Raw genomic sequence first — 26,024 nt, forward strand, 5'->3', positions numbered from 1 at the left:
TGGAGCACTTTACCATTTGACTCTGGTCAATGGAGGCTGGCTCAAGTTATTGAAATAGATGTAACTTACTTGACATGACCACTGAGTGGAATGACTTCTTATAACATTGTCAAGAACATTGTACTATTCCTGAAAATACAGAACGGAATATGTTGAAAAAAAATCAACTTTCTTTTAGTGGGTGGGTTATTCTTTTAAGCCACTTGCCGATGACTTGAAAGGTATATAATCAGATTATGTCATATGTCAGGGTATAATTATTTACAAGTCATGAAGGGTAGACAACCAAAATAAGTTTATCAATTTAAAAAGAAGAAAACATATCCACTACTGTTAGAAACCCGCCAAGTAGACACATACCCTGTGGGAACGGCGGTTAGTGCTGGATTGCACAATGAAGCAAACTGATTTAGGGAGAGGCTTAACAGCTGGTGTGCTGGATAGCAATACATTTGGTAGATCTTATCCTGCATTTTAGGAAACCTTCAATCTGTTTTAATTTTCAGAGTAAAATGTAATGATTACAATAACATGTATATACATGGCTTGCGAGATAAATAACTGACCGGTTCTTCAGATAGCAGGCTCTTGGACAGAAATGTTTAGATGGGGGGGGGGGGCATTGCACAGGGGACATGTTCTTGGAAGAGTATTCGGGAAGGTATCCTCCCTTGCTTATCAGGAGCCTCAAAGATTACTTAAATTTCTTCAGTTATACAAATGGAAACGATTGTGACAAAAAAAATAGATGTTTACTCTTCTTCTTGGAAAATCCACATGAATTCACCATACCTTTTTTTTCAAACTTAACGTTCAAGTCTAACAGGATATTATACCCTCAAATTGTACACACTAGGGAAATATATCCAATCGAGCGTTCACCAAATCAATCTCAAGCAAGTTTGCACCAATGCCGGAGAAGAACAGCCTATTCGTTTCACACAAGTGTCCATTTACACCATCATCCCTTATTTTATAGCTTATTTGGTATAAAAACAATCAAAATACCGGTGAAAAGTTTTCCATAATCTCTAATAGGAAGCTATTACGCTCAGTTGAAGAAAAAAAAACTTGTTTGTAGCCTAAATCGTTTCGTAATCGATTTTCCAAATAGGGGCACCGAGGTCTGCACGAGATAAGGGAACGGCTCCGATGCCCCTGTCTGGCTTCAGGCCTGTCTGCTGGGCAGCTTTTCTGACCCCCTGTGTGACACGATTCTTCTTCTTCTTCGATGGTTGGCACCTTCCAAAGGTACACCAGGGAGACTAAACGTGGTGCCAATGACCTTCATCTAAAAGCTGCAGTTCCCATATGTCCAGGAGCAGTCCAGGTTTCCTCTCTGCTCAATTTCTTTTAGAAAAATGTTTTCATTGCCTCCTTGTCCATGTTGTCAACCAGCACATGTAGAGAGAAGTAATGAGTGACAAATACTTTTGCACCGTTAATGAATGCCTTTTACAATTAAATAAGAAATATTGCTCCGACAACATTATAAAATGACAAACAAGGTATAACGTCACATCAACAAATTATATAGAATGATCTATTTGACTCAGTATAATTCTATGTAAGTCTGTATCCTATTTCAAAGTTGCTCTACGTAAAGAAGTGAACAGATTGAATTTTAATATACTTTATTAATTTTTATTTAATGCGTTCTTGTCGTTCTCTGCCTCTCTGTTCTTTGTGCTGCTGTACGCCAACACGCCCTCATTCCTCTTCGAACTATTTAACATCCCCTATCTTGTCCTCTTCCTGTTTTCATTGGAAGTCCACCCCTGTTAGGTTGTTCTTGTTCCTATAAAACAAATAACGTAAACCTCATTTAAGGCAATTCTTCAATAATATTCCTTCTGCCTTTTAATACAATGTTACATAGTTTATATATAGCCTACATTGACAATAATCTATAGGCTATGTGTAAACTATATAGCAGTAACACTGCCTGTGGTCTGCAAATCAAGTCTGGGATTAAAACAGTAACTAGTAGTACAGACATGTTCATGGCTAGGGGCGTAGTGAGGAATTTGCCAAGGGAGGGGCGAAGTCTGTAGGCAAACTATCTAAGCGTAGCTCAACTATTAGTTGGCGCGAAGCGTAGAAGAAAATGTTGGCCGAAAATGCCTCCCAGATCGCTGGAAATGGCACTTCCCAGGCCTTTTAAGTTGCATCTAAAAAAAATTATTTTGAAATTACTAGCGATATCATAAAAAAAATTAAAAAATATGCTCAAGGGGGGTCGCCCTCTTCGACCCCCCCCCGCCCCCTTAGCTACGCGCCTGTACATGGCACAAACTACGTACCATTATGATTACACTTCCACATTGCACACAGAACGTTCCCATCGCTGTTCAATAGGCAGGCCTAATTAATACATTGGCTCTACTCACGTACTTATGTTTGAAGGTACATTTCTGTCGCTGAAGCGGCTTGAAGCTCATAAGGTAACGTAGTGAATTGTTTCATTAAGCCTGACGATGTGCAAATGTATTTCTTTGCCCAGGTGGCCAGATCCCGGCCCGCAATACTTTTTAACCCGCGAACAATAAATCAGCCCACTGTCCTGTGCTAGTGTGGTAACAAGTCACGGCCAAAACGCTATATCTGCAAGTTCCTTCTCATTGCGATAGTTAAAGAAGGTTGTATTACATGAACAAGTGGGATGTACGAAAACTACGCCTCATATTTACTTTTTTTACTTTCCCAACTATCAATGTTACTTAGAGAGAACAAATATAATTCTTTCCTTATCTGCTGCAACAAAACATGACAAAAACTAATGAGTAGCTTAATATTAAATTGTACTTTAGAAAGTGGAAATCCAATGTTAAAGGCTTGCAGTTATAGCCAAGTGGGTAAATAACTCTTGTATGAATAACAAGTTGTCCTTTAGAAATTCAATAAATCCATAATTGACAGGAATTTCAAAGGATATCATTGTAAATCAATTGTGAATTGACACGTTTCTTCAGAGGAGGTCGTGTTTGATTAAGCGTCGTAAAATAACTGCATGATTATTATTATTATTATTATTATCATTATTATATATATATAAGTAAAACCAAAAGCACAGATCATATGAAAGGGCAAAAGAAAGTACAGTACATAAGGAGAACACACGCAATGATGTTATATTCGCCTTATTTGGCAGAGTATATCAAGTAAAACAAGATAAAAAATCTATGTTTGAGAAAAGGGCACTTTTGTTTCTGTCGAATTAGGTTACGTAACCAGTTATATGTTTGCACTGCATAGACTAAATCCCTGGTATACGAACTTGCTTGCTGATGTTACCTTCCTCTCTGCAACCCTCCAAAGGGAGAGGTTGTGGTCTCGCACCACGGGTTACGAGAAGGAGGTATTCTCCTTCCCCACTCTTTCGAGAAATGTCTATATGATTACGGGTGCTTACTTGCAAATGGTGTTATATTTTGCAACTTTGGAAGTAACTTATGTTCAAGACTTTCCATTTCATTCCCACAAATATCGGTGATTTCATATTTTATGGACCTAAATTAGTCGCGACCCCATTTTGAATACCAGAGGACTAGACAAAGTACCGGTACCTAAGGAGGACCATTCATATATATATATATATATATATATATATATATATATATATATATATATATATATATATATATATATATACCGTATACCGTAACCGTATAAACCGTAAAACTAGGTATAATAATCTTTTTCAATTTCCTGGTTGCTTTTATGGGCCATTACTTTGCGCTACTTTCCCATATGTTCGGTGCATTCGTGTTCTAAACAATTCGTGACCGAAAAAGTAAGTAGTTTTACTTTTACTATCGATGATGAACGGTTGTATATTGGGGAATGCCCCTAGATTTTTTCCTTTTCATATACCTTCATGGTTCCCGAAATTCACACCGTATTCAGCATTTCAACAGGGTCACAGCCTTAGGTCTGTGATACGAATGATTGGGTCACAAAAGGTAAGTCACAAAAGGACTAAACCGGTCATAAATTGGAGTGTTTCTGATGTGCTGACCTTTAATAATTATTATATATCTGCCATACTACTCGCTACACATAAAGCTGCAGTACAAATCCTAATCCTATTGAAGAGTTCACTGCATTTTTCAAATACAGTCCTTTTGTACTGCATTCGCCGACATTTTGTATCCTTTCTGAAAGGTAAGATATACTTTTCAATAGGAACAGCTGCATAATTAACGCCACAGCCCGTAATATACGCCTATATGTGATTACTAACGTTGGCATTGCTGCGCCTGTGGCAAACGATCGAAATATTCTTCAAATGCCTCAAATTGGCTAATATAATGTTGTTGTTGATGATATCTTGAAAGCTGATACAGTTGGCATGTTTGGTTACTCTAAGTATTATCTGTATAGTTAGAGTTTCATCAAAGTGCAAAAATAAACTTCATCTGTGCAAAAATTACTGAAATATTATAAAGAAAAACAAAACAAGATCAAACAAGACGCAAATGCCTTGATGACATCATTCATTCTGCTGTTGCCATGCAGATACATTTACAAAATACAACCAACTTTAAAAAAACGTCATATATTCGTTATACAAAATGATATGAGGATGTGGTTTTGACCAACAGATGCAAAAACGCAATCAATTTTAGCAAACACAAAATACTTTTAACATTGATTTAAAATCAAATAAAATAAAACTGTAAGCAAACTGCTTATCCACTAGAGAGCCTGTGTATTAACATTGATTAAGTTAAATATAAAGTGAAGTAATACTCAGCACAATAGCATTGTTGGCTACCGGCACTGAAAACAAGCTTTAGGCCTATTCTATTATATTTAAAATAGGTTTACGCCTGTTTGCGCTTCTATATTATTATACATATACAACGTTTGCGTTGCAGAACGATATTTAGAATATAGTGTTAGTATTTACACCGTATTATATAGGTAGAATGTTGTTGCCTGCACAACGTTTTTGTTATTCATTGGATACGGCTCTCCTTATACGAAGATATTGCGGGCCTCTTTGTTATAACCTTGTCCAAGGTAAGTACATTTGAAGTACTAAGCTAGGTTTTAAAGAGGGGATGAAATGGAATACTTTTTATAAATCATCGTTTTCTATACACTCGTAGCTTTCCAATGATACCCAAAGCTTGCATCCTTGAGGAATAAACGATCAACAATTCGAGGGTAATAACAATTTTCTAAAAATTGTTGTATATACCGTAATGCGGCGTGACGTCAGTCGAGGAACTCAACTCACTTCCAGGACGCTATGTTTACATTCTTAAACGTCTGGGAAGACACAACAATACACTGTTGCAGTGCTCTGTAGTAATTGAGATTTGGTGTTTGGAGTTTTGCTTTTACGTAAATTTATCTCGTAATTGTTAAATATGCCGAGCTGATGTGTGGTTGCAGGTTCCTCCACCACAAGTAAAGACGGATTTCACCGGCATGACAGAAATCGAAGAATTTGGACACGACTCGTTCAAAACACTACACATACACAACGTTATGAGTGCCTGTGTGCCTATACTATTGCCAAATTACTTGTTATGACCATAGCCGAGGCCTCTTTGATGCAGCATTGACGATTTTTTTTATCGGTTTCCTAATATTTTGCACAAAACTTAAAGCCAGTTGGTTTTAGAACAATCAATACTAGATTTGCAATAGTTTTTTGTGGTTAAACTTAGTTGTGTTATGATTTTACGTAACAGTTAAGTATCAGGATCATCGACATTGGAGATAATTTAAATCATATAATGCTGTCTTAAAAATGGTGGTTTTGTTTATGCTCAACCGACCAGTTTTGGTACAGGATAGTCGGGGGCTTCGATCGGTAGCGACGCGTCTCTGCCATCGGGATCGTTTTACAATTCTTCTGCAAGGGGCTCAATATATAGGGCAAAACACCGATATCTTCATCACCCTCGAAAACGATTTCCTCATCTTCTTCTACAAGAAAATCATTTTCGTCAAAGCTTGACGAAGTTTCTGAGAGGTGAAGTCACATTTCCTCCAAATCGGAAGATTCGAAAGGAAGACATTTTCAATTGATGACTGAGGAGAGTGTTGTGGTTACATGTAGTAAACTATATGACGCCGTATCGGTAAAAGCGGGGAGTCGGCTTTGGCTAAATGGTTCATTTGATAACGTCATATGAACTGAGATGGGCAACTTTGAATTATTTTATGACTGGCAGCTCGAGAGGTTTCTACGGAATACTTTGACAGCGAATATCTTTTTTAAGCCGCATTTATGAAAAGTTGTGCATGGGTGGTGTTGTAGTAATGTAGATAAACCATTCCAAGACATGAAAACCCAGCACTTCATAACCTCTTTAAGGATTGGTATCAACAATTGTCTGCATTTATGATAAGATATTACAACAACAAAACAAGGATGACCAGTTTCCAATTTTGGACTTGTAGTTTAGCCAATCGTGAGATCGGTAGCTACAAATTTGATTCTAGACGTACTTAAATACAGATCTACAAATATTAAATTTGAACTATTAAGGCGATATCACTTGAATATTTAGTACTCGTTTCTCCTTAGATCTACTATGACACAAGTTTCAATATCATGCTGCTTGGTGTTTAATCAAGGTTGACAACTTTGTTTTACTCAGATTGATTGATACGTCAGAGGAGAGCAAGATTGCAACAGCAACTCAGAAGACAAGAATAGGTTAACATATATCAGTGGTACTAACCAATAGCGAATCTACGATTGCTCGGAAGATGTGGCCCAAGAGACAACTATCGGTAGATACTAAAACTACCACCAAAATAGAAGTGCATACAAAGATAATCAAAAGTAAGGTCATCATAATAAAACCTTTCCTAATGTACCTTTCTTCAGCAAAATCAGATTTGCAAATCAACTTTTAGTATCAAACATTTCAAAACTATATATTACGTGTAAGTCTCCCAATAGAAACTTGGTCCAGTAACCTGCAAGATGGCCCAATTCTGCGGATACAAGTCAGCCTCCATGAAATAAAACAACTATATATATATATATATATATATATATATATATATATATATATATATATATATATATATATTTATAACCGGTTTTGCGTATCGCTCATCGCTAATTTAGCATTGCTTGGCCATTCCGACTTGCGGTGACTGTCAATGATAATAATGGCGTAGTAGTATAGCTCCAGCACTTGTGTACGCAATGAATATCACTCAACCAAGATTAAGTGGGATTATACAGTTACAATCTCATGTTACTTGCTTAATTTATTGGGAAAGACATACCTCATATATCTCCACGTCCCCTCAAGCCACTCCCACCTGATCCCCTGCTTGGATCACAAACTTCTTACATTGCAGTCTTTCTTGCAGTAATCAGTGAGGCCTAGGCTAATTGTAACATACAGTTTATATAAGTGCGCAGACAATGGCCGGTCCAACAAGAGGTGGGTCAAGGTGGACAAGAGGTGGGGCATATAGCAACGAGGGCATGGGTTTACGGCTAGGTGGCAGGGGAAATCGTGTAGGATACAGAGTAATGTATTCTCATTTATTTACTTGGGGGAACGAAGACTTTAGGAAAGGGTCCCGTGACATGTGCAATTGTCCACTGGGCCTGATCGGCTCTCGACGCCACAGCACAATGACACACGAACGCAATGTAGATGTCCTAAGAGCAAGTCATTTATTGTTATGCCTGATGCATATATTATCTTTATGCCTATAACTGACATATATTGAACATAATTGCAAATATAAACCTTCGACGTTAAGAAAGCCGTTCCAATATTAGACCTTGCCCAAAGTTACCTACCTGTCAATGACTACTAAAATCGGATCGATGAAAACATGTGGTAAGCATGGCCATTCGGATAGTATTTCGGAATGGCTGGTACAGGTCTGGGAAACAGGGGCTCACCAGTTGAGTAACTTCAAACCTCACAGTAACCCGGCTGCTACACCGGCTGAAAGGTTATGTAGTAATATGGTCGTGACTATTGCCCAAAGCACAAACACGCATAGGAGGTTCGTGAACACGACGATGACCATCACCAAAATTGTAAACACGAAAACAAACGCAAACGCAAACTATGATATCACAATGCATTAACCACCATGAACAACATCACCAAAACTACCCCAAAACCACTAAAAAATACACAAATACGAATGAGAACAGATTGTTCATGACAACGTCTATGATTGCAAACACAAATGCGAACACACAAGCAAGCACAAGCACAGACACCAACACGTTTTTCATAACCGAGACCACTATAAAGAATACAAACGCGAACAAGAACAAGGAACCGATGACGATCTCCGGGACTGTAGACGATGTTGTTAGCGGAAGCACATTTCTTGGTAGAAGTAACTTTTGTTGCGACGACTTTTTCATTGACGATACTTACACTCAGATATATATTTTCTTCTAATGCGTTGAGGGTAAGACTATAGCTATATATTGTCATGAAGTGATATTTATTCCTCCCTTAAGTTTACATCAAACTAGGCTGCAAGGTCTTTAACCCTTTGCACTTTTGACCTTCAAGTTTTCCCCTCGTTAATTCCCACTGTGTCCATATAAAGAAATACATTAGAAATTATTTGGTACATTTCAGACGATCTAGTTTATGAGCCCGTATTTTCAGACAAAGAAAAACATAACTAATACTTATGACCGGGTGTTGTTTTCTTTCTCACTCATGATTGGTGTATTCATTGATAAATTTGCTGAATGTTATTGATGTTCCGAAATAGGTAATATTGAACCAATCATGGATCATATAACCCATCCCTTGAGGCTTTGCAACTTCTGAGTAGTTATTATAGAGGTAAACTTAGTTCTGGAAAGGAATGATCCAGTACTCACGATCAGTATTTTATGACCAAATAATGTATACTTATTTATTGTTTCCAATCAGTATCTTGAGGTAATTTAACACCGTTTAATTGAACTATTAATTGTCCCCAAGAGAATAAATCAAAAGAAAGGTCAAATCATTTATTTGAGTGGAGTTTCTTGGAGCTAGGTTTCCTAAAAAAAAACTATCAAATAATTTCCCCCGGGGACAACGATAGTACCATCCCTACCGAGCTACCGGCGATATTTGCCGCATTACAATATAACCATTCTGCGTTTTACATAACAGGCCAATAACGGACTCCCTTTTATTTTGTTTACTTTTTTTGTAATCACATTGGTGGTGTTTTATATAAAACCCTATACGTGGTACAATTTTTTTTAAACATGTTTAAGACATTGAGACAATGGTCTTCCTATATTTCAGCCACAATTTCAGTAGATATTTTTCCTTGTACTTGTCCTACTCGTAGTACAACATGTGCTACATGATGTTAAAATAGAATTTCTTGTTTCTGTGTCATTAACAGGTTCTGCTCTTTCAACGAGGACGAAAGGTTTTGTTGTTGTAGTTTTATGCAGTTCCATGATATGTTATCTTGCAACGAAGAGCGAACGATACCTTAATTTTATGGACGCAGCGAAACGAATAAAGTACCATAGAATACCAATCGTCAACGGAACTCAAACCTTTCGAGCCCCTCTTCTTCCTAATTGTTCAAAGCAAATCCAGTACTGGGGAGGGCCAACATTTAATCTACGGGATGGTAAATACTACTGTCCAGACATCAATTGCTCTGTATCTTTCACATCTCAGCGAAGCTTGTCTGTCTCAAAGAAGAGTCACGTGATTATACTTCATCATCTTGGAAATTGGAATATTTTAGATTTCGAAAGGTTTGGAAATTTAGTTTGCTTTTATTCATTGAATGTGGAAATTACGCGTCCCATCTGTTTTAGAGAAAGTTCATAGCGTCGACAACGGACACAAACGAAGCTTTGGTTAAATTCATTAGTTGCAATCGGTAACGAGCTTACATATTTCTTAGTCACTGGGTTACTTGGCTTTTTATTACAGTTTGAAAAATGGCATCGTTGCACATAGTACTGTATTTCCGACTAGATTATGACATTGATGTGGTTATTTATCACTTCATTGGTATGTTATATGTTATCTATAGTAGTCATGTGAGTGTTCGTTGAACTATGTCATCTGCCATGTTCCTTCTTAAAAATTGTATTAAAAATAGCTTTTTCGGAACTTTGTTCTGCTGCTGTCCTTAGACGTCGTAGAACAGGAATAGACATTCAAATGATCAGTGTTGGGAATCATGTCCCTTTTCTGTTCTTCGCGATGTCACACACTCAGTGTACTATTCTACGTTTCGGGGTATAAGTAATGTAATATAGCATTAAGACAAAGATACCCTTGAGTTATTGATTAAGGACGATACTTCAGTGCATTTCGAAGTAGTTACTTGTATATAGTTCTAATACAAACACAATAGTTGAAAACAATATCTACCTTCGATACTACAGTATGTCCTTCAACATTTGTTCAAAGTTTTCAGTCTTTTCCCAATCTTTTAAACAGGGCTCGTTCTACTGGTCAGATACTCGCTTACATGACACGTGAAAGTCCACCACTGAGTTTTAGATCAAAGGACCTCAGTGCTTTTGATTGGACCATAACATATCGCTCTTCGTCTGATTTTCCAATTCCATACGGTGTTCTGAAGAAGTCAAAAAGTACTTTTGGACCAAACAAAAATTGGGCTGAAGGTAAAACCAAACTCGCCGCTTGGTTCGGTTCCAATTGCGACCGCATGTCTTGGCCAAGAACTACATTTGTCAAAAACCTAAGTCAATTTATTAACATTGACATGTTTGGTAAGTGTGGGAACTTAGTCTGTAAAGATAGGACTTGCTTGAAGAAAATCTCTGATTACAAATTTTATCTTGCTTTGGAAAATCATTTATGTGTCGACTATATCACAGAAAAGATGTGGCGAAACGCCTTTCAGAATGATGCGATACCGGTGGTGTACGGTGCAACAAAAAGTGATTACGAGAAAGTTGCACCAAAGAATTCATTTATTCATGTTAATGATTTTCTTAACATGTCATCACTTGCTTCATATCTGAAAGTTCTGGACGTTAACGATACTTTGTATAACTCATTCTTTGAGTGGAGAAATGAATGGGATGTAGAAACGACATATGTGCCTGAAGTCATTACTGCGGACACATTGTGTTCGATGGTGAAAAAATTGGTGAACGAATCTTCTTCGGCAAAAGACACGACCGCATGGTTAAAATCATGTGTTAAAGCAACTTTGCCTAAACCAGTTTAATTGGATTTCAGCTTGAAAGCGAAGGTACCGAAGGAGGGTTGGATGATGTTGGGCAGACGGGCGATAACGGTCTTGCACGTTAAAGATAAAACATGTTCAGGTAGTAGGCTATACGCTGAATGAAAAACATTCTGCAGCATATCTACAACAACAACCTCTGTAATAATGGCTTATCATTAAAGCACGATGAACGCTGCAATAAAATTGCATGACAATGTGCTCAATATCCTGTTGCCTGATTTATCATCATTATTAATGACATCAACATCGTCACCTTTTCCTTGTCGTTGTCTTCATCATCACGACAATAATCATTATCACTGCTATCATTTCACTCCACCATTAAACATGGAATTTGTTGGTTTTAATTATGTTTTCTCTTAGTGATACATTTGGCTCATGAAACACGAAATAAAAAGAAATTGATTAATTTTCATGCTTTATATAGTGAACATCAGATTGAAGTTCAAAGAGACGATCGAAGGAAACGCTTTTACTTGTATATATATATATATATATATATATATATATATATATATATATACATATATACATATATATATATATATATATACATATATACATATATATATATATATGTATATATATATATATATATATATATATATATATACATATATATATATATGTATATATATATATAAATATGTATATATATATATATATGTGTGTGTGTGTATATATAAATATATATATATATATATATATATATATATATATATATATATATATATATATATATATATATATATATATATATATGATCTTTACTATAGAACACATTGATCGCTTTGCCAATTGCCATACAAAATTTCTATCATAGGATTAGCCTTTTTTTCTATAGCAACATTAAGTGCTCAAAGGTTTGACATTCTTCTTGGAAACTGAGAGGCTTAACGTTACCTGTTGGTGGACTGGAAACACCTCCTGAATAAATTCTGCGTCACCTGAAAACAGATTTTTATTATGGCTAAACAAATCACCAAGCAGAATCATTTACTTAGCCGACTGCAGTTCACTAGCACCTTGCATATTCAAGACTATAGGCTTAGCCTGTGTCTTAGTTGGTTTCAGTTGCTCTCTGCCCTGATACCTTCAGTTCAGAAATTTTGGCAATTTCGCACATACATATCTTGTGGCGATAACAACTCTTTCCATTCAAATCATTTAGTTTAGTTTAGTTTAGTTTGGTAGGGGAAAAAAAGGATCAGGAAGGACAATCAAGTCCCTGTCAAGGATATTATAGGAGAGGGAAAAAATAGAAGACACACAAAATTCAGACCCAATTACAATGCTTAAAGTACTTGTCCAAAGCATTACCAGGGGCCAAATAGTGAAAACCTTGTAAACACGATATCTCAAGAAGGCAAACTTGGACCAATCTCATATTTAGTATGTAGTTGTGACACGTGACACGAAGCATATTGTTTTATTCGGAGGTCAAATGTCATTTAAATTCTCCACGTATTTTTCCGTGGTATTACGCAATTATCGAGATTCAGTGCCAAATAAAAACTTCAGGTTTGGATGTAGTAACGTTGGGAAAACGACCAGGCGCCGTTAACGAAAATTAGCTGTTAAATGTTCTAGAGGCAAACCAGACGCAAAATCTTGGGGACCAGCGGGTAAAGGTCGCCCTGCGCCTGCTTAATGTAAGACTTGAAAGTGTACCACATTAAGTAGAAGAATCATGTTGTCTTTGGTAGAGATCAATCTGCATGCTTAATACCAGAAAAGTTTCCATCTAGGTCATCAGCTGCTAATGTGAATATTGTTTGTCATATCTCAACCCTTTTTACTGTACCATTTAGATTGAAGTTTGTTGTTCATCCTGGCTATACCCTATAGCCTATCGTGCCACATTCATATCAGATTATTTATGTAGCATCATCGAAACCACACTGCAGTTTTGTTTTTTTTTGTTTTTTAATATTTGTCATACTAGTGGGAGCGTTGTGTTCAAGTGGTTAAGGCAGTGGACTTGTGATCTAAGGATTGCAGGTTCGAGTCCTGGCCAGATCATTGCATTGTGTCCTTGTGCAAGGGACTTTATCTCCATTGCCTCTCTTCACCCAGGTGTATAAATGGGGACCTGTGAGATGAAACTGTCAGCTGGGCGCTGTTTAGCTGTTGCCATGTGGAGAGATTTTCCCTATGTTTGACAGGTTATCGTTGACTGGGGTAATATTGTATTATTAATAAACCACTTGCTACGCATTCATTTCATAAAGCTGCAAGACATAACCTCAACATAACAAAAGTTGATTGCATTTTTCAAATATAGTCTATTTGAACTGCATTTGCCGACTTTTTGTATATATATGCTTTTTGAAAGGTAAGATCACTGTACTTTCCAATAAGAACATTTATATAAATAACGTAACAGTCCGTAATATACGCCTACCTGATTTCACTAATGTTTGCATTGCTGTGCATGTCGGAAACGATCGAAATGTTCTTCCAATGATTTAATTTTGCTAATTAATTTTGTTGCTGATGATATCCTTGAAAGCTGATGACGTTGGAGTGTTTGGCTAATCTCAGTACTTTCTGTATAGTTAGAGTTTCAACAAAGTGCAAAAATAAACTTCCTCTGTGGATAAATTATTGAAATATTATAAAGAAAAAAACAAGACCTACGCAAATGCCTTGATGACATCATTCATTCTGCTGTTGCCAGATACATTTACAAAATACAACCAACTTTAAAAAACACGTCATATATTCGTTATACAAAATGATATGAGGATGTGGTTTTGACCAACAGATGCAAAAACGCAATCAATTTTAGCAACCATAAAATCCATTTAACATTGATTTAAAATAAAATAAAACTATTAGCAAACTGCCTATCCACTAGAGAGCCTGTATATTTACATTGATTTAGTTCAATATAAAGTGAAGTAATACTCAGCACGCTAGCATTGTTGGCTAACCGCAGTGAAAAACAATGTTTAGGCCTATTCTATTATATTTACAATCGGTTCACGCCTGGTTGCGCTTCTGTATTATCCTACATACACAACGTCTGCGTTGCAGAACGATACTTGGTATATATAGTTAATTTAAACCGTTTTCATATGGGTAGAATATTGTTGCTGCACAATGTTTTTGTTATTCAATGGATAAGGCTCTCCTAATACGAACATAATGCGGGCCTCTTTGTGATAACCTTGTTCAAGGTAAGTACATTTTAATTACTAAGCTAAGTATTAAGGATTTGGTATCAAACAATTTTCTGCATTGATTATAAGATGTAACAAAGAAAAAAGAACAAGGATGACCAGTTTCCAATTTTGGAGTTGTAGTTTAGCCAATCTTGAGATTGGTATCTACAAATTTGATTCCAGACAAATTTAAATACAGATTTACAAAGATTAAAGTTGAACTATTAGGCGACATCACTTGAATATTTAGTACTCGTTTCTCCTTAGAAAGTTAGATCTAATATGACACAAGTTTCAATATCGTACAGCTTGGTGTTTTATCAAGGTTGACAATTTTGTTTTTACTCAGATTGATTGATACGTCAGAGGAAAGCAAGATTGCAACAGCAACTCAGAAGACAAGATAGGTTAACATATATCAGTTATACTAACCAATAGCGGATCTACGATTGCTCGGAAGATGTGGCCCAAGAGACAACTATCGGTAGATACTAAAATCACCACCAAAATAGAAGTGCATACAAAGATAATCAAAAGTAAGGTCATCATGATAAATCCTTCCCTAATGTACCTTGCTTCAGCAAAATCAGATTTGCAATAAACTGTTAGTACCAAGCATTTCAGAACTATATATTACGTGAAAGTCTCCCAATAGAAACCTGGTCCAGTAACCAGTAAGATTGCCCAATTCTGCGGATACAAGTCAGTCTCCCTGAAATAATTGCAACTATATATATATATATATATATATATATATATATATATATATATAAGTGGCTCACTTCGCTCTTTGTTTGGTGTATCACTCATCGCTGATTTAGCTTCGCTTGGCCATTCCGACTTGCGGTGACTGTCAATGATAATAATGACGTAGTAGTATAGCTCCAACACATGTGTATGCAATGAGTATCACTCAACCAAGATTGAGTGGAATTATACAGTTACAGTCTCGTGTTGCTTGCTTAATTTATTGGGAAAGATATTCCTCATATACCTCCACGTCCTCGCCCTACCCACCAGCACAATGACACACGAACACAATGTGGATGTCTTAAGAGCAAAGTCATTTATTGTTATGCCTGATGCATATGCTTTCTTTATGCCTATAAGTGACATATAATGAACATAATTGCAAATATAAGTCTTCGACGTTTAGAAAGCTCTTCCAAAATTGGGCCTTGCTCTAAGTTACCTATACCTGTTAATAACTACTAAAATCGGATCGATCAAAACATGCGATAAGCATGGCCATACGGAGAGTATTCCGAAATGGCTGGTACAGGGCTGGGAAACAGGGGCTCATCAGTTGAGTAACTTCAAACCTCATAGTTCCAGGCTGCTACACCGGCTGAAAGGTTATATAGTATTATGGTAGTCACTATTGCAAAACACAAACACGAAAAGGAAGTTCGTGAACAAGACGATGACCATCACCAAAATTGTAAACATGAAAATGTACACAAACGAAAACCATGACATCACAATGCATATACCACCATGAACAACATCACCAAAACGACCCCAAAACCACTAAAAATTAGCAGAATGGAATCTATCATCACTGAATGATATATTTGAAGGTAAAGTTTGTTTTGATTATTGTGATGCAGAAAGGTTTGACCTATTTTCTTTGAAATACGTGCGATTGTCTTAACAGACGTTCGGTAGGCCAATAAAGTGGGCTAACACTAAGTTGACTTAGTAAAAGGGCTAGGCCCAACGTTAGGACAGGTCTAGCAATGGATAAGCCTATACATTGCTAGCTGTCGAACAGGGCTGTGCTTTACTTTAGTACCTTAAATTTTGCACAGTCCTGTTCGAAGGCTAATATAATGCAGACAATTCTAAGGCTAGGCCTACATTAAACCAGTTGCCGTCACTTATGCCGCCCTGTAAATAACTGCCCTAAAAAGGAGCGAACCGCCACTAAAATTGGTAACTCTTGTTTGTTTTTGCAAAATTTGACGACAGAAATTTAGCCTACTGTAGCAACTACCATATCACGATTGCAACTCTCTTTAGTTTGTGCATACGCTACGCATATCCTAACAGTATTAGGCTAGGCCTGCTGATACTAATGGCTAAGCGTATACTAATGTTAGTCCCCACTGTTAATTGTTACTAAGTTAGGCTATTACTAGGCCTACAGTATGTGTCAGGCCAATAATAATATAACAACAGGCCTCCCACTGAACCATTAATCAACCCAGTAATATCCAACATTGCAATTGAGAGGCTTATCAAAAAAAAAATTGGCCCATTTGCTATGACAACCTAACTTCACAGGTCCCCTTGTCCTTAAAAGAAAGTACACATTTTTTTGTCATTCTCTCTTGACTAAATATGTGTTGTGTTAAGATATACGGATGAATGAAAGGTGGATAGGTGGGTGGAAAATTGAACAGAACTTCTTCCTAGGCTTCATATATCTTGTACAACCCATGTATGAAGGTGTTGCATTTTCTCTCTCCCTCTCTTTTTAAGATTGAGATGGATTTCGCAGAATTAATCCTAATGTTGCAGATAACCTTTTCATGCAGTGGACCTCGCCCTTCGTTGAAAACTGGTTTTGCAGATCTGCAGGGAAAGTGGCAATCCTACTCAACGTCAAAGCAAACAGGCTTGATTCTGGTATGTACATATTGCTATCATAACATATTTCAACAAGATATCATGCAATTGCATTGATAGTTTGGTTGCTTATAGTTGTTTACGTAATATACTTCCAGAGAGAAGTTCAAATTGGAGCTTCAAGATTTTATAATATAACAAACAGCAGTAATGTAGTCAAAACCAGTAGATCCAAGTTGATATTGATGTACACCTTGTACACCAAAGGACAACACTTGCAGTTGCTCAACTATTGTTAATCAATGTATTAAAGTAGTAATCACTGTGAAGATGATGTGAAGATGATGCATGAAGTCACTTTAAGACTCTGAACAATATGGGTTAACATATGCCAAAATATGTTAACCCGCATGTTTCCCAAAATTATGTTAATATTCCTTCTTCTGCTTTATGACATCTTAATCCTGTGTTGGGAAACTAGATACAGGATTTACATACATAAGCATATGTTTGTACACATGTGTGTAGATGTGATTTGGCAGGCTGCAACATACATGTATGTTGCAGCGTTCAAACATTAACTAATGGTGTTTGCAGCTGACAGAAAGGTAAAAAATGCACAAGCTGAAGTTTGCGTTGTGTGATAAGCAAAACGGAGTCAACATTATTTAAAACTGAAGTAGTTATTCAAAGATTGGTTTCTGCATTTTCTGTATTTTTCAGATGAAAATAAGAGTAACATTGGATTGAATTTGTTGCCCTGCATTTTACCATCTGGGAGAAAAGAGAAGAAGAGGTGCAGCATTGATGATGCGATGAAATCCTTTGTGGATCTTCAACCTGTAAGTTATTATGGCTTCTACAGTTACACTCAAGTTGTCACAAATCAATGAAACAGTTGTTATTTGTAACAATTGATATGCAGACTGATGAGTTTGTAGTGAAACACACTATCAGCTGTGAAAATTGCAGTGACTATGCAGTATCTTCGACCAATCGGGTCTTTGCAACTCGTCTTTCATGATGCTCTTTGGGCATGGATTAGAGCAGCAGACCCTACTAAAGGCTCTTGATGTTTGCTTCAAGTTGTTATATGTATTAGACCTTCACTATCCGTGGCAATGTGTGGTCACATGGGAGTTTGTCCAGAAGGTTCTATACGGACTGGACACTAAAGTCAAATCGAAAACATCACCTGCCGTGATTGCAATGAGGGCTGCATTGAAAGCAGGAATGGATGACTGATGCCAGAAGCTTGAAACATCACTTATCTCCAACAATTGTTCATTCTTTTTTCTTTGTAATGGTTTGTGACATGTGGAAACTTGCCATGGATATCATTCGTTTGTTATAACTTTTCTCCCTATCTACAGTACCATAGTTGGCCTATCTTTGTCAACATTTGTAGCAATTCTTCCAACTAGTCTCCAAGAGGAATCTACAGTCCTACATACAGGTTTTTAAGTTTTCAATACATCGTAAAGTTGCTTTCAATTTGTGTGTACTTATCTGTCAAAGACCAGAACTATGCATTCAGTTAGTATTCATTGTTCAACCTTAGGGACAGGTCAGTCCAAGTTTCTCCTCTAGTCCTTTAAAATACTTTTTGTTTTACATAGACAAGACTTTTAACACTTTTATTTTCACTCATAGCATGATAAATCAAAATTAGTTGTATATTTTAAACTTCATAGACATGGTATTGCTGTTCATGGAATCAAGGGTCATTTGACAAACTGAAACCGTTATGAAAAGTTCAATCTATGATTAAATCTTACTGAAATCGAAACTTGTTTGAAGTACATAATTTTCATGGTTCCATGTCAAAAAGGAACAAAGGTCAACATCTGACAACCTTGTAGCACAAAAATTACATGTGATGCGAAATTCATGTATGGTTCATCATAGTATAAGACACCTACGTTGTATTTGATTGCTCTCTATGGGTTTTGAATAATAATGACTAAACCTTTTCAGCAGTTCAAAAGATTTCCCTATTCAACTCCTGCTGGAATATTTTAAGAAGAGATGACTTAAGGCGGTAGTACAACATTATTTTCCTTAACAGTTTAAAAGTAATTAATTACTTGTAGTTATATGCTTACTTTAAACTTCAAATCTTTCACCATGTGTGCTATCCATGTTTTTTGTAGTAAGTTTAGCTGTATTTTTTTAGGCGTAATAGCTGTACTTTAAGTATGTGAAACACTTGCCATAATGTTGTTTTAAAGTTTACATGTTTACTTATTAATATGATGCAAACACTAGTAGAAGTTTTACCTTCTTTATATCCGTCCATTATGCCTCTCATTCTTCGAATGCATTGCCTGATTAAACTATGTATATATTTACACCACTTGCCATCAAACATTCTCTTACGTTTACATTCATGTTTTACTATTTGTTTATTGAAGATTTACTAAAGATGTTTTATAAATAGATAGTTACACCCTCTACTTTTTGTACTTGTTTAATTTTTGTACACGTATTTACTTGTTGGCGTTTCAGTTTGTTGTTCCGAATATGTACTACGCCACATTACAATGCTTTAGTTATGCATTATCCAGGGAAGTCTATAGGCTGTTTTTTGTCCTGGGCCTAGGTTATTTGATAAAGAGGTGGGTTTACAATCTGACAATGATGTCTCATAAAATAATGAATAAAACCCTGGTTATGCTATGGATAAAGAACCAGGTAATTTGTTAAACCTCTGACATTTTTCCTGGTTACAAACTGACCATTGTCCCTGGTCACTAACTGGCCATTATTCCTGGTCACAAACTGACCATTAATCCTGGTCACAAACTGACCATCAATCCTGGTCACAAATTAACCAGGATCTTGGTGAAGCTTATTTGACCAGGATTTCCTGGTCAAGTTGACCAGGATTGTGTAGGTGGCATATTGACCCGGAACCTGGTAAAATTTTGACCCCATCCTGGTGTATTTTAACCAGGGCTTTTTTAGAGTGTAAATTTGCTGAATGTTATTGATGTTCCGAAGTAGATAATATTGAACCAATCATGGATCAGATGCCCCATAACGCGAGGTTTTTGAACTTCTGCGTAGTTATTGTAGAGGAAAATTAGTTCTAGAAAGGAATCATCCAGTACTCACGATCAGTAGTTTATGACCAAATAATTTACACCTATTTAATGTTTCCAATCAATATCTTAAGGTAATTTAACGCCGTTTAATTGAACTATTAATTGTCCCAAAGAGGATAATTCAACAGAACGTTTTATTAATTTATTTGAGTGGAGTTTTTTGGAGCTAGGCTTTCGAATAAACTATTAAATAATTTTCCCCGGGGACAACGATAGTACCATCCCTACCGAGCTACCGGCGATATTTACCACATTACAATATAACCATTCTGCGTTTGCAACAACAGGCCAACAACGTACTCCCTTTTGTTTTGTTTACTTTTTCTTGTAAACACAATATGGTGGTGTTTTATATAAAAACCTATACGTAGGACAAATTTTTTAACATATTTAAGACATTGAGACAATGGTCTTCCTATATTTCAGCCTGATGTGGTACATGATGTTAATATAGAATTTCTTGTGTCTGTGTCATTAACAGGTTCTGCTCTTTCAACGAGGACGAAAAGTTTTGTTGTTGTAGTTTTATGCAGTTCCATGATATGCTATCTTGCAACGAAGAGCGAACGATCCCTTAATTTTATGGACGCAGCGAAACGAATAAAGTACCATAGAATACCAATCGTCAACGGAACTCAAACCTTTCGAGCCCCTCTTCTTCCTAATTGTTCAAAGCAAATCCAGTACTGGGGAGGGCCAACATTTAATCTACGGGATGGTAAATACTACTGTCCAGACATCAATTGCTCTGTATCCTTCACATCGTCACCTTTTCCTTGTCGTTGTCTTCATCATCACAACAATAATCATTATCACTGCTATCATTTCACTCCACCATTAAACATGGAATTTGTTGGTTTTAATTAAGTTTTCTCCAAGTGATACATTTGGCTCATGAAACACAAAAAAAAAAAAAGAAATTGATTAATTTTCATGCTTTATATAGTGAACATCAGATTGAAGTTCAAAGAGACCATCGAAGGGAACGCTTTTACTTGTATATATATATATATATATATATATATATAAATTAAAATCGTAATGAGTTGGAAAATCAAGAACAGTGAAAAAACTTCCAGCCTCCACCGGGATTCGAACCCGGGCCTCCCGCTTTGTACGCGGACACCCTAACTAACTAGACCATGGACGCTGATTGTATGTCCAGAGATTCTAAACCGGTAAGGAAGGTCGTAATTCCACTGTAGGCGTTTGTCACCTGTATCGAACAATACTAGTTCTGTTTTTAGTGACATATTTTGCCTTACTCTAGAGATCAAATATGATGCTATCCAACTCGAAAATCATTTGTGATTCCTAAAGCCGGATCTCGAAAGAGATACTTTGAACAGACTTTATGTTAATGAAATGGAGGAAAACGACAAAGGCAAATGAATATATATAAATGAAATCGTAATGAGTTGGAAAATCAAGAACAGTGAAAAAACTTCCAGCCTCCACCGGGATTCGAACCCGGGCCTCCCGCTTTGTACGCGGACACCCTAACCAACTAGACCATGGACGCTGATTGTATGTCCAAATGTTCTAAACCGGTAAGGAAGGTCGTAATTCCACTGTAGGCGTTTGTCACCTGTATCGAACAATACTAGTTCTGTTTTTAGTGACATATTTTGCCTTACTCTAGAGATCAAATATGATGCTATCCAACTCGAAAATCATTTGTGATTCCTAAAGCCGGATCTCGAAAGAGATACTTTGAACAGACTTTATGTTAATGAAATGGAGGAAAACGACAAAGGCAAATGAATATATATAAATGAAAATCGTAATGAGTTGGAAAATCAAGAACAGTGAAAAAACTTTCAGCCTCCACCGGGATTCGAACCACGGGCCTCCCGCTCTGTACGCGGACACCCTAACCACTAGGCTATGGACGCTGATTGTGTGTCCAGAGGTTCGAAACCGGTAAGGAAGGTAAGGATATATGTATATATATATATATATATATATATCGTCGTATATATATTGTCGTTTACCTCCATTGCATTAACATGTTGATACTAGATGAGACTAGTGGAACACTAGTAGTTGTTACTCGGAGTTTCACGCGTTATAGCGATCTTCAGACAACTCTTTTGTCTGAAGATCGCTATAACGCGTGAAACTCCGAGTAACAACTACTAGTGTTCCACTAGTCTCATCTAGTATCAACATATATTACGCTCTGTCCAATGGACATAGAGCACTCTGCGCCAAGATAGACGCCAACCTACTATATATATATATATATATATATATATATATATATATATATATATATATATATATATATATATATATATATATATATATATATATATATATATATATATATATATATATATATATATATATATATATATATATATATATATATATATATATATATATATATATATATATATATATATATATATATATATATATATATATATATATATATATATATATATATATATATATATATATATATATATATATATATATATGATCTTGATACCTGTTGGTGGACTTGAACCACCTGCTGAATAAATTCTGCGTCACCTGAAGAGATTTTTATTATGGCTAAACAAATCACCAAGAAGAATCATTTACTTAGCCGACTGCAGTTTACCGGCACCTTGCATATTGAAATAACCTACAACAAGATTTATAATACTTGGGTCTCCAAACCAACCTTAGAGTAGACCTAACGTAGGGCCTAGGCCTATCTATATTATAATTTTTTATAAAGACCAACGTTGCACATGAGTTTTTTTTTTTTTTCGTATTTCTCTCTTGTCCTATTTTGGTAATAGTAACGGTTTACAGAAATTTTATCTTCTAGCTGAACTCGAATAGAATATTGCTTGTTGTGCTAATGTTCTATTTAAAGGCATTGAAGACTCGCCCCAAACCGCGTGTGGCCATCTGAAAAAGTTAACTTTCTGTTGCTTGCAAGTGACGTTTTGTGCGTGTCGAAAAAAAAGGAAGACAGTTATCAAACGTGATACCTTGTTATCTTTAGCTGGACCTGAGATGTCCATCGCTGTATCGTTTGTATTCTGTGCTGTGTACACTTGTGTCTAATTACCGACGGTAGCAAGCTGTTTGTGTATTTTCTGGGATCGATGGAGGTGATTAACACTTCTCAGTCTCCAGGTTGCTAGGTCATTATACGGCCGTTACTAACCGTGAGTTAATTGGGTTATGTAATAGTGCGCAACGGCAACGTAGGCTTGCATAGCCCCAGTGAAATTTGATACGAATTACAACCCATTTTGTTTTGTGGATTGTGGATTAATTAATTAATAATATTGCAAGTTACGATAAAGACGACTTAAGAACACATTCAACTTTCACTCACGTAAATATCACGAGAATTGGCAACTCGTAGTAGGTGAAATCTCTGTAAGAAACTCACGTGTGATGTCCAAATGAAAATCGACACAAACTTAACAAAACGGTACTTAAAATCGTTCCCAAAAGTATCTTTTCCAACCTTTCTAAAATTTTTCCATTCTGCACAAGTTGAACATATGTATCAACTACAAAATACGTAAGTCTCGGAAAGAAAGTATAACGCAAACGAACACGATACAGTTTCTTCTATCACTAAGGGTAAATGAACTGTGAAAAAATGCACCGGGCTATATCGGTTCCGCGAAATGACGTAATCTCGTACGGGGTTGATGTATTATACTAATCATGGGAATCAAAACCTACCAAAATGGAATTTGTGTAACGATTGTGATTAAATTTAATTATTAAAAATATTGTTTGGGAAGATTTATGGTTCGTTTTTACACGTTTACATTTTTCTTAGCACAAATGCTGACTGAATAAAATCTGCAACGTATAAATGACTACCGGACTTTGACATTTTGTACTAAAGTGGTCCCTAAACAAGTAAACAACACTGACACAGTTGAAGTGAATACATGATTATTGTAACATTCTAGCGAAATATTTACCCATTCTGTCTGGGTGGTGCCAAGTACTCAGGAAGGTGTAGCCCCAATAATTTGGATTTTTATCTTTACATATATGGAACTTTTTGGGAAAATCGATCTCGGCCCACCCCCAATCATCATCCTACGCTGATACAAGAACTCGGAGACAAGGGTGGTGCCAGCATGGGGTTAGGCCCTCACCCCCTGCTCCGTTGGAGAGTTCTAGCCCCCGTTGGAGATATTTTTTGAAATATTTAAGGGGGAAGGTATAAAAAAAATTTAATACTAATACAAATTTTGTGCAATTTAGCCCCCTGTCTGAGAGTCATACCCCCATGGGGAAATCATGGCACCACCCCTGCTTTAAAATAAGGTTGTTGTGGGCCGCAGTTGGTGATACTGGTCCATGTCGCATCTTATTCATAATTGGGTGGTTTTTATGGCAGAGCTTGGATTTTGTTGATAGGGGATCATGAAGCAGGCTTGTCTCATGGGGGGGAGGGATAACATCATAATAAACGGAAACACAAACTTTTTCGGGGGTAGCAGGGTGGTTGTACAGCACGGTAAAAATTCTTGTGATAGGGTGGGACCAATTCCATTCACTTTCCAGCTGGCATGTTCGGAAAAATACTGTTCCCCCTTATTTGTGGAGAAAATTTATGATCCCCAACCCCCTCTCCACTTCATTAAGGCTGCCCACTTTGTGAAGAGGATAACAGCCCTGGTGTAGAGAGGCATTTGTTAATAACTTCTAGTCTTATAGATGGATATTTGTGCACATGGTGACCAGTGCCACATTGGGGGGGGGGGGGGCAACATGCCATCCAAATCCTAACAATTCCAAAATGCTTACCAGGGAAAAACTTTGTCTGCAGTTTCACCATAGACGACACAATTCTATAAACTATTTCATTGACGCACCCCCCCCCCACCAGATTTTCAAAAAAAAATCCTAATTTTTGGAAACCAATATTCTAAAGGGGAAGAAAGGTCACTACATTAAAATGGTTAACAAGGGGCCAGTCCACCTCCTTATCGACGACGGCCCAGGGTGCATGCCACATGATGATTTCACAAAATTTGGCTTAAAATAAAACAAATTCACGAGCTGCAAGGGGGTGGTTGCCCCTCCACCCCCTTCTGGATCCACCATTGATTTTTTATCCTAATATAAATAGATTTAATATAAAAAGAGATAAGACTAAAATGTAAAATAACCTCTTTTCTTTCATATATTATCTGCTTCTTTCATAAATCTTTCCTTTCAACTGTTGTGCTCTTTCTTGTACCTGTGCTGTATACTTAACAATTAACGACAAAGATAAATATTTCTTTTATGAATAAAAATACTTGCACGTAATAAAACCCATAAAGTTGTATACACATGCATTGTCAAAACAAAGGAAAACGCTAGTTGCAAGTTACTGTACTCAAAACGACCTATCCATCAAGTTTCCTGGGCCCTCCCCAAAATTCACAAAATATTAATGAAATAACAGACAACAAAGCAGTTCAATCAAAAATGGTCATCAAAATGTTTGTGTGAAGATAAGAGACTACAGCCTAGTTAAAAACCCTGAAACATCTTAATATTTGATTCTGCACTGCATTTTAGGGAAAATAAATCACCTTTATTCTTAATTGTATTTCGTGACGAATATTACAACATCCAGTCTCCGTTTAGGTGTTGAGCAACTTGCAACTAGAAATAATGTTCTTGTAGATTCAATCCTGCTGAATTTCCATAAAGTTTGAAGAGTCCAGTGCTTATCCTCACGACTCGCAGTTTCCTTGAAGAAAGCAGATCAGAATACAGGATGAGATGCAAGTCCACCACAGACTAACAACACGGCACGCTAATATTAATTTGCAGCAAAGTCATCTGGAGCAATCAGAAATGTGGTGTCTCGCTTACCCAATACATGCTACATACAAACTTGCACTTTTACATTCTTGTGAAAGTCATATTTGTTCAAGGTTTTTTTGCTCCTTTGTAATTCTGTCTGGAATGCTGCATGATACAGTTTGCT

General features: G+C 36.5%; 1 protein-coding gene across 2 annotated transcripts; it reads left to right on the forward strand.

The window, feature by feature from the left end:
* Positions 1 to 4,790: 4,790 nt before the first annotated feature.
* On the forward strand, positions 4,791 to 26,022 carry LOC139982569 (4-galactosyl-N-acetylglucosaminide 3-alpha-L-fucosyltransferase 9-like). 2 transcript variants are annotated; one of them, XM_071995486.1, is made up of 7 exons: positions 4,791 to 5,025; positions 9,373 to 9,739; positions 10,437 to 11,296; positions 14,734 to 14,920; positions 16,869 to 17,015; positions 17,679 to 17,797; positions 22,935 to 26,022. In XM_071995486.1, exons 1-3 carry the CDS (start codon positions 4,932 to 4,934, stop codon positions 11,194 to 11,196), a joined length of 1,221 nt encoding a protein of 406 aa, XP_071851587.1. In that variant the 5' UTR covers positions 4,791 to 4,931; the 3' UTR covers positions 11,197 to 11,296; positions 14,734 to 14,920; positions 16,869 to 17,015; positions 17,679 to 17,797; positions 22,935 to 26,022. The 2 variants fall into 2 exon arrangements, with proteins under 2 accessions (XP_071851587.1, XP_071851578.1); XM_071995477.1 differs by lacking the exon at positions 22,935 to 26,022 and having other exon boundaries at positions 17,679 to 19,409.
* The last annotated feature ends 2 nt before the right edge of the window (positions 26,023 to 26,024 follow it).

The sequence above is a fragment of the Apostichopus japonicus genome, chromosome 2 (assembly GCF_037975245.1).
Source record: "Apostichopus japonicus isolate 1M-3 chromosome 2, ASM3797524v1, whole genome shotgun sequence".
Taxonomy (NCBI): Eukaryota; Metazoa; Echinodermata; class Holothuroidea; order Aspidochirotida; family Stichopodidae; genus Apostichopus; species Apostichopus japonicus.

Excerpts from the sequence above, each read along its gene's own strand:
- LOC139982569 (XM_071995486.1), top strand. The coding sequence starts at position 4,932 with ATGTTGTTGCCTGCACAACGTTTTTGTTATTCATTGGATACGGCTCTC. Across the intron at positions 5,026-9,372 it reads TTGTTATAACCTTGTCCAAG|GTTCTGCTCTTTCAACGAGG; the intron begins GTAAGTACATTT and ends TGTCATTAACAG. Across the intron at positions 9,740-10,436 it reads AATATTTTAGATTTCGAAAG|GGCTCGTTCTACTGGTCAGA; the intron begins GTTTGGAAATTT and ends TCTTTTAAACAG.